The sequence below is a fragment of the Bacillus rossius genome, chromosome 8 (assembly GCF_032445375.1).
Source record: "Bacillus rossius redtenbacheri isolate Brsri chromosome 8, Brsri_v3, whole genome shotgun sequence".
Lineage (NCBI taxonomy): Eukaryota > Metazoa > Arthropoda > Insecta > Phasmatodea > Bacillidae > Bacillus > Bacillus rossius.
The window spans coordinates 65,239,314-65,254,695 of NC_086336.1; the positions used below are offsets into that span (position 1 = coordinate 65,239,314).

The following is a 15,382-nucleotide window of genomic DNA, read 5'->3' on the forward strand; positions in this document are numbered from 1 at the left end:
ACAGCTATTTAATTTCCTTATCACTATTCTTATTCATTGATCACAATAGATCTCTCATAAGTTAGTGTCATCACAATTGGCAACACATATTATCTAGAACATATCTAATAGTAATAGCTGTTAAAGCCAAACAACCCTAATAATTATAATTATTCGTTAGGGTCAATTTCACCACAAGCATTTAACAATGGTTAACCAAGGGTCGTTTAAAGTTAAGTCTCCTTTTCAAACAAATGTTGAGCTTTTTCACTTCACTAGCATTTCTTTTGTTTCATTAACCTCAAGCAGTACTGAAGTGCGTCAGAAACACAATTAAAAGGCACGCGGCCATTCTTTTTAGTTTGATTTGGGGGCATATCAAGTTAAGGTTGTACACGAAGTACAGAAAGAAAGAACTATTTTAATTTCTTTAACTTTTGTTATATTAGTTGCAATTATTTATGTTCATTGAAACTTAAGTTTTACTCATTTATTTTTACTAACTAGTGAAATGAGGAGCTTTAAGAAGTAAGTACATTCGGGTACCTACATTGATATGTTGTTCATTAATTTTACTAATAAATGATTTAAGTTCTATTTTTTTTCAACAATTGCACTTAATTTTAATTCTTTGACAAATCTTTATTTTTACAAACAATTTTTTTTATGCACATAAAATATTTTTTAGTCAGGTTATTTGTGTTAAATGAAATCTTAGACCTAGCTGTAATACAATGACAATGTTTCTACGATATGTTTGAATGTGCGTGTAGAATTTAGATGGAATTTATATATGAATAAATGTATAATTGTATCAGGTTTTCAGTTAAATATGTAGGTATGTAGCTCCTAATTTGTAGTAATTAAATATGTTAGAGATTAACCATATGTACAATCTCATGAAAATGCCCAACCATTTTGTATTAATCTTTGTGGAATAAAGGGTCTTTGCAATAGACTAGCCGCATAATAAATTTACTTATGAAATATATTGTCATGCAGAAAGAGTTAAGTCAATAATTTGCAAGAAGAAAAAATTGTTGGTCAATTAAGTGTTCTGGTTTATTTAAAACTAGTGATGGGTCAATTCCATATTTTCTCGATTCCGATTCCAAAAATTGCTTCGATTCCGATTCCACCAAAAAAATTGCCATGTACCTAATCATTAAAGAACTTAAAGGAAAAATACAATAAATGTACCATGATTCCAAACAAACTTCTATTTCAAACCAAAGTTTTTAATGCAATTCTAATGAGAACTCAGCTGCTAGTATTATGCTAATTAATTCATAAGCAATACAAGGTTATAATTTCATCAATTTCTAGAAATGAGAATTCAGGTGTATTTACAAAACAAACTGAAATATTAAAACAGTATATAAATCAAAAATAGAATCTTATGGTACATTATGAATTTCACTGGAGTCCCCCAAAGCAAGATAGGTCCTACTTATGTTGAGTCCCAAAATGTTTTAATAGGTTGGTTGTGGTCTTTGTTGGCCCATGAGATTATTTTCGTGTTACAATAATTGCATATTGCAAATTTGTCATCGAACGGGTAGATTGTAAAATGTTTCCACACTTCAGACTTGATTTTTTATTTCTAACACACTGTTTCACGTGTGTTTCTGCAAAAACGAGTTACATACATAACAGAAATACGTGTACTATACTATAGTAGAAATAAACTGACCTGATCTTTTGAAAAATAGTAATTGAAACCACGCGTGTTAATAGAAACAAAAGTGAGGTTACATGTCATAAAGTATTAGATAATATGGAGGCTTTCGTGTTTCATCTCATGCAGAAAGTGCTCAGCTGCGTCAAAATGTACCATATATGTGTGAAGCAAAAGAAAAAAAGTTAATCAGACATACTAGTTAAATATATTATATTAAATAAAAATACCGTGATATATTACGTGTTTTAACCCAATTTTAACCATTTTAAAACTTCAAACAAAAGAAATTACGATAGATAATATTGCTTTTGTTGGGTTGCACACTCTGTTAGCTGTTTACAACGTTAAAGTATGGCAGACTCTGCTAGATGAGATGATGTATTCGTAATTTGTTTCTTTCCCTTTCTTTACGTATTGTGTAATTCAACACAAAATAAGTTAAAACACAGTTATGATTCTAGAGTTTAGAAAACAAATATTTCATTTGATCCTCATGACTTTTATAATGTAATTGTATAAGCTGAAACTGCAACCAATATAAACGTGATATAAGATAACTATTACGTAATTTACTGAATTTTGAAATCAAAGTGCAAGGTGAGTTACGTAAATATTGTGACAATATTCTGGCCGAAAAAAAACAGTAATTTTAGCAGGAATCGCTGGTTTCATTCTGGAAAAAACTTTTTTTTCTAGATTATTAAGAGTGCTTAGTACCATACTAAATATGATACGATTCCTTGAAACTTGGCGGAAGAATCGACGGTTCCGATTCCTGGCAGAATCGGTGGGATCGAAGCACCAAAGAATCGACACGACCCATCCCTATTTAAAACAAATGAAAAGGAATAAAGGTAGCTACAAGTAGTGTTAATAATAATAATACTATATATAATCACAACTGAAAACTACTAAAATATGATGTAAAATTTATTTGATAACAGCAGCATAAAAGTACCTATATGTGAAACTATTGTGTCAAATTTACCATATGCAACATTTTTTATGGAAAAAGAAACAGAAGTTCACTTTCCTTTAGCACATTATTTAGAAAGAAAAAAAAATGCATTTAAATATATATTACAATCATATGCAACTAATTTTTCTTGCTTAAAAATTTGAGGTTATGTTTTCATCATCAAATATAAGCAGACATATCTGTGCTGCCATTTTGAAGTGAATGCAATTTGTTATTCAAAAATGCCGCTCTGTTTGAAATCTTGAACAGAGGTGGTGAAATCAGCCCTAAGACCTTTCACAGTTTGAAAATAACACAGTAATAATCTGATGATAACACAGGTGCTCCAACAAGTACACAGCTATCGGAATAAAATATTAAGTGTGCATTTCACAAAGTAATTATTTTTATTTAGGTGCCATAATTCCCGGTCAGAGAATTATATAGGTTTTGACACCAACTTAAAAAAAAAAAGTTATTTTGATAGCATGTAAAACAGTTTTTTTTAATATGCAATTTAGGGCATGAATGTGCAAGTACATAATGTATATTTCAAATAAAATTTATATTTCATATAAATAACGCAAATTTTTGTCAAAAAATTTAAGAACACTGTTGACATGTTTCATACATTTAAAACCATGTAAAACTTTAAACAACTAAAACAGCCAAATAAAAAAAAAATACCATATCTAAAAACAAAGTGGTAAGAACAAAACCATTTTTATAGACCTCTAATTATAAATGAAATTTTTTAAATATGTATTTTAGAACTGAAATTAAAATATTTTTTAATCCTGTTGAAATCTGCATAAATTTAGGTAAGATCCCTCAAATGTAGTGTGTTCAAATGTGATTCTTTGCATTTTTTTTATTCTCAGTAAAGCCTAATTTAATGACTTTGTACATCATAAGAATTTATTGTTTTAAGATGCTTATCAACTTTATGTCATTCGTACAACTTACACACACACATGTCTAGGCCAGTGCACCTATGAATGGCAAGTCAGATACTCCGTTTAGACCTAAATGTATATGTTCTCTGTTAAATTCTCTCTTGAATTATCTCAAGGTCTATTCACATGTATAAAACAAGGATTATTTTACCTTGATTCTTGCAAAACATCAGATACTTTAATGGAAAGGAAAAAATGCAGGCATATCTGCACCCCTCTTTTCCCAAATCTGAAACAGCAGCAAACAATAATCTTACTATTACTGACACAACAAATACTACATGGAATTTAACTAAAGAAGTATTATATTGTTTGTGGCTTAAGAGTCAAAGAGGTCATACTGGATATCAATATCCAATGAAAAATGCTTCTCTCTAATATTTGAATAGGAACTTTAGAACTTTGATCTTATGAAAAAATAAAAAATAAAAAAAAGTCACCGAGTACAAAATGTACTGTTTGTTTCTTGAATAGTCAATAACACATAGCCATTAGTTCCACACAAAAAAGGTTAAAATGTTTTGAAACAAGTAACGCATAGCTATTGGTGTAATGTCCGTATCTCCTTCAACACTAACTTTCTGCACTCACACCTCCAAGTTACAGCCACCACTTCCCACTTTCAAATGTTCACTATTAGTTTCCAGTTAGCCACAAAGCACAGCAGTTCACAGTAATAGTGAGCTGGACTGCATGGAACCACCACTGCAGACCGTAAGGTTCCTGTGAATGAAAAGTTAGTGCACGATTGGAAAGAGAAAAAAATCTGATATTAGGAACACTAGATGAAACAAAAAATTTTGCTCGCCTAATTTCCAAAGATTTATGCCAAAGTGCTTGAATGTAGTCGGTTAAAGGCAACTTTGGGCTGGACTGAATGTTCACGAGACATTTTTAACACCTTTTATCTATCAGAGAAAGCTGGTCAAGTATTTCTATACATGCTAAAGGACATTAAAAATTACAATACAATGCCATGCTAGCTGATGGAGAGCTACCACCACATATTTTCAAAAAAACAATGCCTAAAGAACGTTTTTTTATATAGAGAACACGTGTGAAGTGATTATGACTAACAGGATGCACTACTAACACAGCTGCCTATGAATATTCTGAACAGCTTTCGTGGCTGTGTTGTTGAGCTAAAGAGAGAAATTTATGAAAGAAAGCAAAACCAAACGAGCAGTAATTTCAACTGTACGTGCGAACAAGCCATTAAGAAACTTTTTTTTTGCAATTATTTGACAAAAAACAGTTTTCAATAGTTATCACGCTCTCACGCTGAAAGGATGGTTTGAGTGGCCTTCACCGGAACAAATGTGCGAGTGGGTATTAGCTAGCTGTTCAATAATGTTGCTGCCTTTCTCTCGCACGACATAAAATCAATTAAGTTCACACAGTAACAATCGCATTATATTTCTGTGGACGAGATGTGTTCAGGACATGATTTTATCAGTCGTGTGTTCACAAAATTTCACTGTAACTGTTTCCACGAGATCTTGTGTGCTGCACTGTTCATTTTCTGTCAGCGCATCTCTCTTCACCAATTCGTCTGTTTGTTCCAAGGGTTTTTCTTTGTGTGTTTCACTAGGTTCAAATAATTTTTTGGTTACAAATGGTTCGCTTGATTTGCTCAACCCATGTGTATCAGGCAGTTTGCACGGTTGTGCCGATGCCTGCATTCTCAACCTATCAATTTCATGTGTTAATTCTTGTGTTCTCAAAGGGTCACTTGCTTCTGCTAATGCCTGTGCTATCAAAGGACTACTTTCATGTGTTAATTCTTGTGTTCTCAAAGGGTCACTTGCTTCTGCTGATGCCTGTGCTATCAAAGGACTACTACTTTCATGTACTAATGTCTGTGTTCTCAATGACTCACTAATCTGCAGCGGATCGCTGATTAGCTCCGTCAGTACCCTCCACGGTTTTCTTTTCTGTGCTCTGATCTGTGTGCTTGTCGGCACAGTGTTCTTCCCCCTGCCTCGTGGTGCTTGCACTACGATCGTCGGCGTGTGCTGCGCCGCGGCTTGCACGGCGGCTTGTGCTGCCTGCAGTGTCTGCACGCGGGACAGCTGCTTGGACCGCCCGCGAGCCGCTCCCTTCGGCACAAGTGGCCCGGGCTGCCCGTCCCCGGGGGCGGGGAGCGGGGGCGGGTCGGGTACGTACACGTGGTACAGGCGCACGCTTCCGTCGCCCAGCTTCACCAGCTGCGGGATGATCCGCCCGCCCACTTCCGCAGACGACAGGTTCGGTGGGTTGCCCACGAGCGCGGACCGCAAACTGCTGACGTCCTTAACTTGCAGTCCCGGTCGGACAGTTCCGTGTTCCCCGGGCAGCTGGGCACTCGACGGTGGCTCACTTGGCTGCAGTCTCTCTCGTAACCTGGACGATCCACTCTCTTCCTGCGATGTCTGCATCACTGGCATCTCTGGCTGTGTCCCTGGGACTTCAGTCTTCTCTGGTGGCAGCTCCTCGGAGCTCAACAGACCATCTGTCTGCTCCTCACTGCCGCTAGTGGAGTCTATACATGGCTCTGACTGCGACAAGTGCTCTTCAAACTCCATCTCAGTCTTGATCTCGACACCACTACCGGAAGGGGACGAGGGGGCATCCACCTTCACATCAACACCTCCAACAGGAGCTGTGTCTCTATCAGGCGCAGGGGCGCTGTAACGGTCCTTACTCTCCAATTTCTTCAGAGACGACACAATACAATTCAGCTTGGTCAAGGTCTTGTCCAGCTGGTCCGTAAGCAGACAGAACGCATCGGCCTTGGCAGTCGACAACACCTGCAACACACAAGGGTGTAAAAAGATTAAACTTTCCCCACCAGTCATTTCCAGATTAAAAAGTCTATTATCTAACATCATTTACATTTAAATAACATTTTTAATGTTGCTTTTTTCATTCCTCAATTAAAAATATATTTCTGCTAACCTATGTTGCAGCAGAAAGCGTAGGAAAGTAGGAAATCTCATGCAAAAACACACAGTTGCTTCACACAAACCTGCAGAGCTAGACGTGGTAAAATGAGAGGGGTGGGAGGGAGAGGGGAGGGAGATCCATAACCATTGCTGCATGACCACACACACTGCCCCCCCCCCCCCCCCCATAGATATGGATAGTATCAGGAAGACTGTGCACTTCGCTAGTAGCATCTATGGCCAGCACCAAGCGAGACTAGTGGCGCAAACTAGCAATGATTATGAAAATGGTGCACGCGCTTTACCAAGGCACGGATCTCATATTTTGTGCATTCATTAATCTTTGAACTGAATATACCCGTTTGTTATTGTTTTCTTAAGATCGGATTGTTTTGTAATTTACGTTACTCAAGTTAAAATTTTATTGAAAATTGTTCTGTTGCATAAAGTTGTTTGTAAAATAAAACAAAAGAGCAAAAATTTCAGATTTTTTTTTACAATAGCCAAATTTTTTTAATTTCTAATTTAGGCTTGGTGACTTTTCCCCCACTCCAAGAAAGGACTTCATAACATTTTGTAAGGCCACTGTTTCTCATTTTGTATTTTTGTAATAAAGAGGGAATTTATATAGTTTAAAACTAATTTATGTTATTTGTAATAATTGTTACTTAATGGGAAAATATATTTCCCTGGAGTATCAAAAGTATCGAACTGAAAAAACAGTATAGAATCGAGTATCGAAATTGTGGTATCGTTCCACCTCTAATGCAGAGCATGTAGTTTTTCAACTAAGCTCGTCCAGATCTCTGCAGACACTTCAAAGACCGTAAAGAAAAACTGGCGTAAGCTACGCAGAGCGTGTAGTTTTTCTACTGGGCTGCTCCAGATCACCATGGCCCGTGACTATAATTTTACTTGAACCTACTCATTACTGAATACCCTAAACAAATAGGTTACATTTATTTATATGACAATACTTTTTGATTTAGACACTGATTATTAGTTCATTCCCATAAACTAATCTGGAAAACTATTAATCCCTTTAACAAAATCGAGGACGCAACACAACGCCGAAATGCCAAATTGATCACAACGACGACAGCTAGAAAACTGCTGTGTACCACAACGCCGAAAAATGTCATTACAGGGCTGCCACAAAGGTTGAGTTAGGTTAGGTTAGGTTAGGTAAGTAAGGTAAGGTTAGGTTTATTTGTGGTATTTCGGCGTTAAGGTACATTTAAGAAACACACACAAAATCATTCAGTTGTTATTTCGGCTTTGTGGTTAATTTTGACATTCGGCGTTATGGTATTTCCGCGTTGTTGTAACGACCCAACAAAATCTATAAAAACTGTTGGCCAACTAATCATCATCGCCACACCATTCGAAAATTAATGTTTGTTTACATTTTTCCGCTTTTTGGCGCGATTTAATCTGCTTGATACTACGACGCTGTTTCAACTATATGCCAGCGCCCCCGGCTGACGTGGTATGGCCACTCACGTAAGACTGTTCCAAACACAGTTCGCCCAATCATCTGCTTGCTTTTGTATTTATCCGGTGTCGCTGTTCCAAGCTGACGTCAGTGCCCCGAGCGGTGTGCGTACTCTTTAAAACCTCGCCTGTTTGTCTTATCTATCCAAACATTATGCCGGAAAGGAAAATAAACGCCGTAGTTTTGCATATTTTTACAGTATATTTTTGGGTTTAACATTATAACGTGAGCGTGTGTAAGCTTTTGTTTACTTTAGTGCATTTATGATTAATGTTCGGCGGCCATGTTGCGGTGTTTTTTTACCTTTGACGAGACACGTCTTTTAACCAGTATTTAAATTTCGCGTAAAAACACTGCGATTTCGCGTTTTAATACAAAATTTCGTGTAAAAATGCTGTGTTATGGCGATTTCGCGTAAAAACTGTATTTAACGGTGATTTCGCGTTTATCGTCGTTTAATCGCGATCGCGAAAAGAACAGGCCCCTAATTATAAGTTATACACAAATAAAAATTTAGCACTTGCCAGTATATTTAATTTTTTTACCAATGAGCCCATCACTCTATATAAATAAATTTCATCTTAAAAACCAATGATCTGTCAAATTCTCTCACAATTCACAGAGACAGTGTTTAGGTTGGCAATGCCTTTGTCCAATTGCTCGGTGCCACTTGAACGTGTGTTTTTGTATGGATTCCTAACTATGAAATATAAATGAATCAAATTAAAATACATAAGTACTAGGATAAAAACCTTTATGACATTCATAAATACTAGTAATTTGGCTGTATTGAGAAAACCATAGAGCTTGAGAGATGAAAATACTTTTGTTATTTCCTACGTTACAAATGTACGACATGCCACGTGATGCTTCCAGAATGGTGTCGATCAACTCATGGGAAACAGTGGTATTTTAGGAAAAACATTGTGTTGCTTACTGTTCAAAATTAAATTGTAAGTCCATTCTTGATAATACTGGCATTAGAATTTCCACATTTAAGAGCCATTTAACATCTACCTTATGTACATACCATAAAAAGAATTACAGAAATATCTCGTTATAGCGAGCACGGATATAGCGAGAACACGGCTATAACGAGGTATTTTTGAGGAATTTACGGCGTGATCGCTTGAAGCGCGCTTTTGTTATTTGTCTGCTTTATCTCCACCCCTCTCGCTCGCTACTAGACATCTTGTCGTTGACGCCTGTCACATTCTTCAGCCTTGCAGTCGCCACCTAAGTGCGTGGCTTTAAAAATAGAATCCCATCCTTTCTTTCTTTTATCAAACTTCCGTTAGTTATCTGTGCAGTCTGCCGTGTGTAGACAAAGTTTGAGATTGGAACAGAAACAACGTAAGAAAGTATTTTTTACAAATTAGAAATATGTTTTTGTTTTTATAATCGCGTATTTTCACGGTTTTTTTGGTTGTTATCTTAAAAGAGATAATATTAAAAACTGCTCTAATGAGATTTAATTGTTTCTTGGTTAACAAAAACTATTAATTATCAAATATTGTTAATTGTTTATATTCTATTTGATATTATTTACGCGACGGCATACTGTACGCGTACGCAATACGACTGGATTCGTTGCTGCAACATAACATACCATGATATGCGGTATCAGAAGTAACGAGTAACGTAACGATAGTAACGAGTACTAATTGTTATAGTAACGAATAAATACGGGTACACATTTTTTCGTTACTTTTACACCTCTAGTAGGCACTACCGTATTTATTTCCGAATCGCTAGGGCAGTTTTCTTGTAACTTTTGTTTCGGTCAGTTTTTGGGGTATCTGTCCGGGAAAGGGGTGGTGATGGTTTGAGTTTAATCCCAAATTTATTTTCTAAAAAAGTTGACAGGTTTCTTTAAATGAAAAAAGTATAGTTTTCCAGCGACTATTTCGTTTGAGGCGTACGTGCGTTGCCGCAGCCGCACTCCTGCTTTTTTGTAAGGAATTAAATTGTCGCGCTACACTAGCTCCACCTGTTAGCTACATCCCGAACCAACATGGCCGCCAGTAGACAGCCCGCGTCGGCAATAGATAGCAGGACAATGCTGCGTCGGCCGCGGGCTGAGATGCTATACTTACGTGGCGTGGTAGGGTATTCTGGTTATTTTGACGCAATTGGTGATCGCATCCGTACTTATGGGGTATCGTTTTAAAGAGAATTCACACATCTGCTCACAGAAATTAAGATTTCGTTAATATAACCTGTTATTTTCCAATTATACAGGTTTAAACACAATTTTATGCTATTTTCGGTTAATTTTAAATTTTTGGGGGCCAAAATTTGTTCAATTCGGTTATAGCGAGGACACGGTTATAGTGAGGATCAAACCCGGAACCGTGACACCTCGCTATAACGGGACTCTAGTGTATATAATTTTTCGACTAATTTCTAATTTCAATAAAATTGATCATTTTAATCTGTGAAAGTGTAGCTAGGTATATAATGAATTTTTTTTAAAATTAATTTTTACATAAGCCTGCATTTAGTAATTTCATTATACTGTAATGTCTATGTTTTGTATTTCTTTTTATGCATTTTATATTCTGATGTTTATTTTTAATAGTCATACTTATTTTAACTTTACTTGTTTGTTTGTATTGTTTATATGTTGCCCTTGTACTAATGTGTCGTGCCCACCGCTGAAGCCCTCAGCTGTTGGTGGGCATGTTACAATATTAATAAATAAATAAATAAATAAATACAGCCAAATTTCATAGTTTCTCACTAATCCGGCACTTGGGACCGCTAGTACCTCGGGGGCGACGGCTCGCGCGGCGACCTTGGAGCGCAGGGTGACGTCTGCCACCTCGCACTGCAGCTTGAAGTGGAAGCTCTGCTGCAGCAAGTCCTCGCAGCGACGGCAGATCCTGGCCGGCAGTCCGTCCTTGCTGGACACCTGCGCCGTAGAGTATAAGTAACACCTCTCTTCCATGGACAGCGAGCGGGAAGTTTGTGGTTGTGTATCAGACATGATCACTAGTTTGGAAACCAATCATGTAGAATATGAATCAAGGCAAGAATCATCAGCATCAGAAACATAATTATTGAAATGTCTATATTTTATCATTTTATAATCTCTAACACTTAAAACTGTGATTTGAATTTAACCTAAACAGCTCCTTCATTGAAATGAAAACATTTCAATGGTTGAAAAGCACACTATTTTATTAAGAGGAAAAATTATTTTAATACTGTATGAACCAGAATAGGGGCCAAAGTGCCTATTCACAAAAAATGCTCACAAATAAAGGTTGGCCTGAAATCACACCCCAAGAAAAGTAAAATATATTGAAAAAAGAATATGGTAAATACACTTGACCATATATAAAACGGTGTTATATAATAATTTCTACTTGCGTTACCATGTGTCTTAATGACCTTTATTTAACATATTGCTGTAAAATCAATTTCCAAATGGGCATAATTTTTTCACGTCAAAAAATGTAAACAGAATATAGGACAGGATGTGTTACATGGCTTATCTTCAAATCCGAAAAAAAAATGTACTTAAGCGTTTTAGTCTATTTTAGCTAAAGCAATTACCCTACAAATTCTTATTTCTCAGGCTGTGCTAAATAGAATTTTATATTTTAAGGTTTCATAGTATTTACAATTATCTAATTGTTATTTGTAATTGTCACAAAAAAGTCACATCTGAATATCAGGTTCCAAAACAAGGAAGAAACACCTCATAGTAATAACAACACTATGCCAACAGACCGACAACTTTGCAGCAACACCCCACAGAGATTCTGCGATAACAGTATGCACTGGCAAAGGATGTAGAAAAAACTGTTCAGTGAAAGTGATTCTGATACGTGTGCTGTTTCGATTAGTACTCTACTTTCTTGTAATGAATTTAAATGTTACTTTGAGACAGGTGTAATTCAGTCTTACAAGATGCAGAGTAAAACACAATGTTGGCAACTTTATTTGGTTCTCTCTATTTTCCTTTCCTCCTGCTACAAATCGTTCACAAGGCGAACTGAACACTGTGCTGGACTAGTGATGAGGATGTACCTTCACCCTGGTGACCGTCATGGCCTGGATCGCGAGGACTCTCGGTGCTCCGCTGCGCTGGAACAAGGGCACAAGCCCCTCGTTCTTGACGCAGAGGCGACACAACTGGTTCTGCGGCGTCGATATGGCATCCACTCTGCAACGCAACACACGCCTCGCCGTCAGCCAACTCCCAGTGACACGGGGTGTCAGGACCGTTTATTAATGAAGATTTCTAAAACTTCTTTATTTCACAGGGTCATTTTTATATAAAATAAGAAATAACTAGCGACCCACCCCGACTACGCACGGGTGCAATGCTGATACTAAATATACTACAGAATTTCTTTATATACAACGTTCACAGCTTTTTTGTCAATAGACAATACAAACATAATATAGATCTATTAACGCACAATGTATTTAAGGTACTTAATTGGATAAGGATTAATGCTGTATTGCTTAAAATCGCTTCGTAAATAAGCCATTATTTCTCGTAAAAAGTAATGGATAAAAATTGGTTATTGTGGGTTATCCCTAAGAGAGACATATACAATCGCTGACTTTTTTTTTTTTTTTTTTTTTTTTTTTTTTTTTTTTTTTTTTTTTTTACCTTTTTAAGGTGTGCAATACTGTAGTACATTATTTTTATGTATCTCATAGGGTTCACAAAGCATTTGCAATGTAAGCGCAAAAGAATGAGTTTATTTACGTCATCACAATAGAAACCGATAAAATTATCCATTGTTTCTCTACTATATCATTCAAGTATTATACATATAAACCTTCCTCTTAAATCACTCTATCTATTAAACAAAACAGCATCAAAATCAGATGCGTAGTTTTAAAGATCTAAGCATATAAAGGGACACACAGACAGCGTAAAGCCACTTTGTTTTATACTATGTAGTGATTAAAGAATCTAACTTAATACAAAATAGATATATTATTCACACAAAAGTGCAGAAGCACTCACGAATTGTTGAACAGCTCCTCATCAGCCAACTGGCCGGCACTGGGCAGGTTGACCACCTCGAACTGGCCGGCCACTGCCACATACTCCGGCTCCGCCCTGCAACCCACACCCCTCAGCACTGCGCTCTCTCTCGTACACACACTGGCCCCCAGGCGGGATCAGTCCTCCTGCTCCGCCCTGCAACCCACACCCCTCAGCACTGCGCTCTCTCTCGTACACACACTGGCCCCCAGGCGGGATCAGTCCTCCTGCTCCGCCCTGCAACCCACACCCCTCAGCACTGCACTCTCTCTCGTACACATACTGGTCCCCAGGCGGGATCAGTCCTGCTGCTCCGCCCTGCAACCCACACCCCTCAGCACTGCGCTCTCTCTCGTACACACACTGGCCCCCAGGCGGGATCAGTCCTCCTGCTCCGCCCTGCAACCCACACCCCTCAGCACTGCGCTCTCTCTCGTACACATACTGGTCCCCAGGCGGGATCAGTCCTGATGCTCCGCCCTGCAACCCACACCCCTCAGCACTGCGCTCTCTCTCGTACACACACTGACCCCCAGGCGGGATCAGTCCTCCTGCTCCGCCCTGCAACCCACACCCCTCAGCACTGCGCTCTCTCTCGTACACACACTGGCCCCCAGGCGGGATCAGTCCTGCTGCTCCGCCCTGCAACCCCCACCCCTCAGCACTGCGCTCTCTCTCGTACACACACTGGCCCCCAGGCGGGATCAGTCCTCCTGCTCCGCCCTGCAACCCACACCCCTCAGCACTGCGCTCTCTCTCGTACACACACTGGCCCCCAGGCGGGATCAGTCCTGCTGCTCCGCCCTGCAACCCACACCCCTCAGCACTGCGCTCTCTCTCGTACACACACTGGCCCCCAGGCGGGATCAGTCCTGCTGCTCCGCCCTGCAACCCACACCCCTCAGCACTGCGCTCTCTCTCGTACACATACTGGCCCCCAGGCGGGATCAGTCCTCCTGCTCCGCCCTGCAACCCCCACCCCTCAGCACTGTGCTCCTCGTACACACACTGGCCCCCAGGCGGGATCAGTCCTCCTGCTCCGCCCTGCAACCCACACCCCTCAGCACTGCGCTCTCTCTCGTACACACACTGGCCCCCAGGCGGGATCAGTCCTCCTGCTCCGCCCTGCAACCCACACCCCTCAGCACTGCGCTCTCTCTCGTACACACACTGGCCCCCAGGCGGGATCAGTCCTCCTGCTCCGCCCTGCAACCCCCACCCCTCAGCACTGTGCTCCTCGTACACACACTGGCCCCCAGGTGGGATCAGTCCTCCTGCTCCGCCCTGCAACCCACACCCCTCAGCACTGCGCTCTCTCTCGTACACATACTGGCCCCCAGGCGGGATCAGTCCTGCTGCTCCGCCCTGCAACCCACACCCCTCAGCACTGCGCTCTCTCTCGTACACACACTGGCCCCCAGGCGGGATCAGTCCTGCTGCTCCGCCCTGCAACCCACACCCCTCAGCACTGCGCTCTCTCTCGTACACACACTGGCCCCCAGGCGGGATCAGTCCTGCTGCTCCGCCCTGCAACCCACACCCCTCAGCACTGCGCTCTCTCTCGTACACACACTGGCCCCCAGGCGGGATCAGTCCTGCTGCTCCGCCCTGCAACCCACACCCCTCAGCACTGCGCTCTCTCTCGTACACACACTGGCCCCCAGGCGGGATCAGTCCTCCTGCTCCGCCCTGCAACCCACACCCCTCAGCACTGCGCTCTCTCTCGTACACACACTGGCCCCCAGGCGGGATCAGTCCTCCTGCTCCGCCCTGCAACCCCCACCCCTCAGCACTGTGCTCCTCGTACACACACTGGCCCCCAGGTGGGATCAGTCCTCCTGCTCCGCCCTGCAACCCACACCCCTCAGCACTGCGCTCTCTCTCGTACACACACTGGCCCCCAGGCGGGATCAGTCCTGCTGCTCCGCCCTGCAACCCACACCCCTCAGCACTGCGCTCTCTCTCGTACACACACTGGCCCCCAGGCGGGATCAGTCCTCCTGCTCCGCCCTGCAACCCACACCCCTCAGCACTGCGCTCTCTCTCGTACACATACTGGCCCCCAGGCGGGATCAGTCCTCCTGCTCCGCCCTGCAACCCACACCCCTCAGCACTGCGCTCTCTCTCGTACACACACTGGCCCCCAGGCGGGATCAGTCCTGCTGCTCCGCCCTGCAACCCCCACCCCTCAGCACTGCGCTCTCTCTCGTACACACACTGGCCCCCAGGCGGGATCAGTCCTCCTGCTCCGCCCTGCAACCCCCACCCCTCAGCACTGCGCTCTCTCTCGTACACACACTGGCCCCCAGGCGGGATCAGTCCTGCTGCTCCGCCCTGCAACCCACACCCCTCAGCACTGCGCTCTCTCTCGTACA

General features: G+C 40.9%; 1 protein-coding gene across 35 annotated transcripts in view; it reads right to left on the bottom strand.

The window, feature by feature from the left end:
• Positions 1–4,965: 4,965 nt before the first annotated feature.
• The window catches only part of LOC134535104 (uncharacterized), a 305,166-nt gene continuing 294,749 nt past the window's right edge, over positions 4,966–15,382 (bottom strand). For all 35 annotated transcript variants that reach the window (XM_063373992.1, XM_063374003.1, XM_063373999.1 and 32 more), the window contains 4 exons: positions 12,987–13,082; positions 12,032–12,167; positions 10,764–10,907; positions 4,966–6,363 (listed from right to left, as the gene is read on the bottom strand). In XM_063373992.1, the coding sequence (XP_063230062.1) occupies positions 5,011–6,363; positions 10,764–10,907; positions 12,032–12,167; positions 12,987–13,082 (1,729 nt within the window). In that variant the 3' untranslated portion in view covers positions 4,966–5,010. The remainder of the gene's footprint in view (positions 6,364–10,763; positions 10,908–12,031; positions 12,168–12,986; positions 13,083–15,382) is intronic.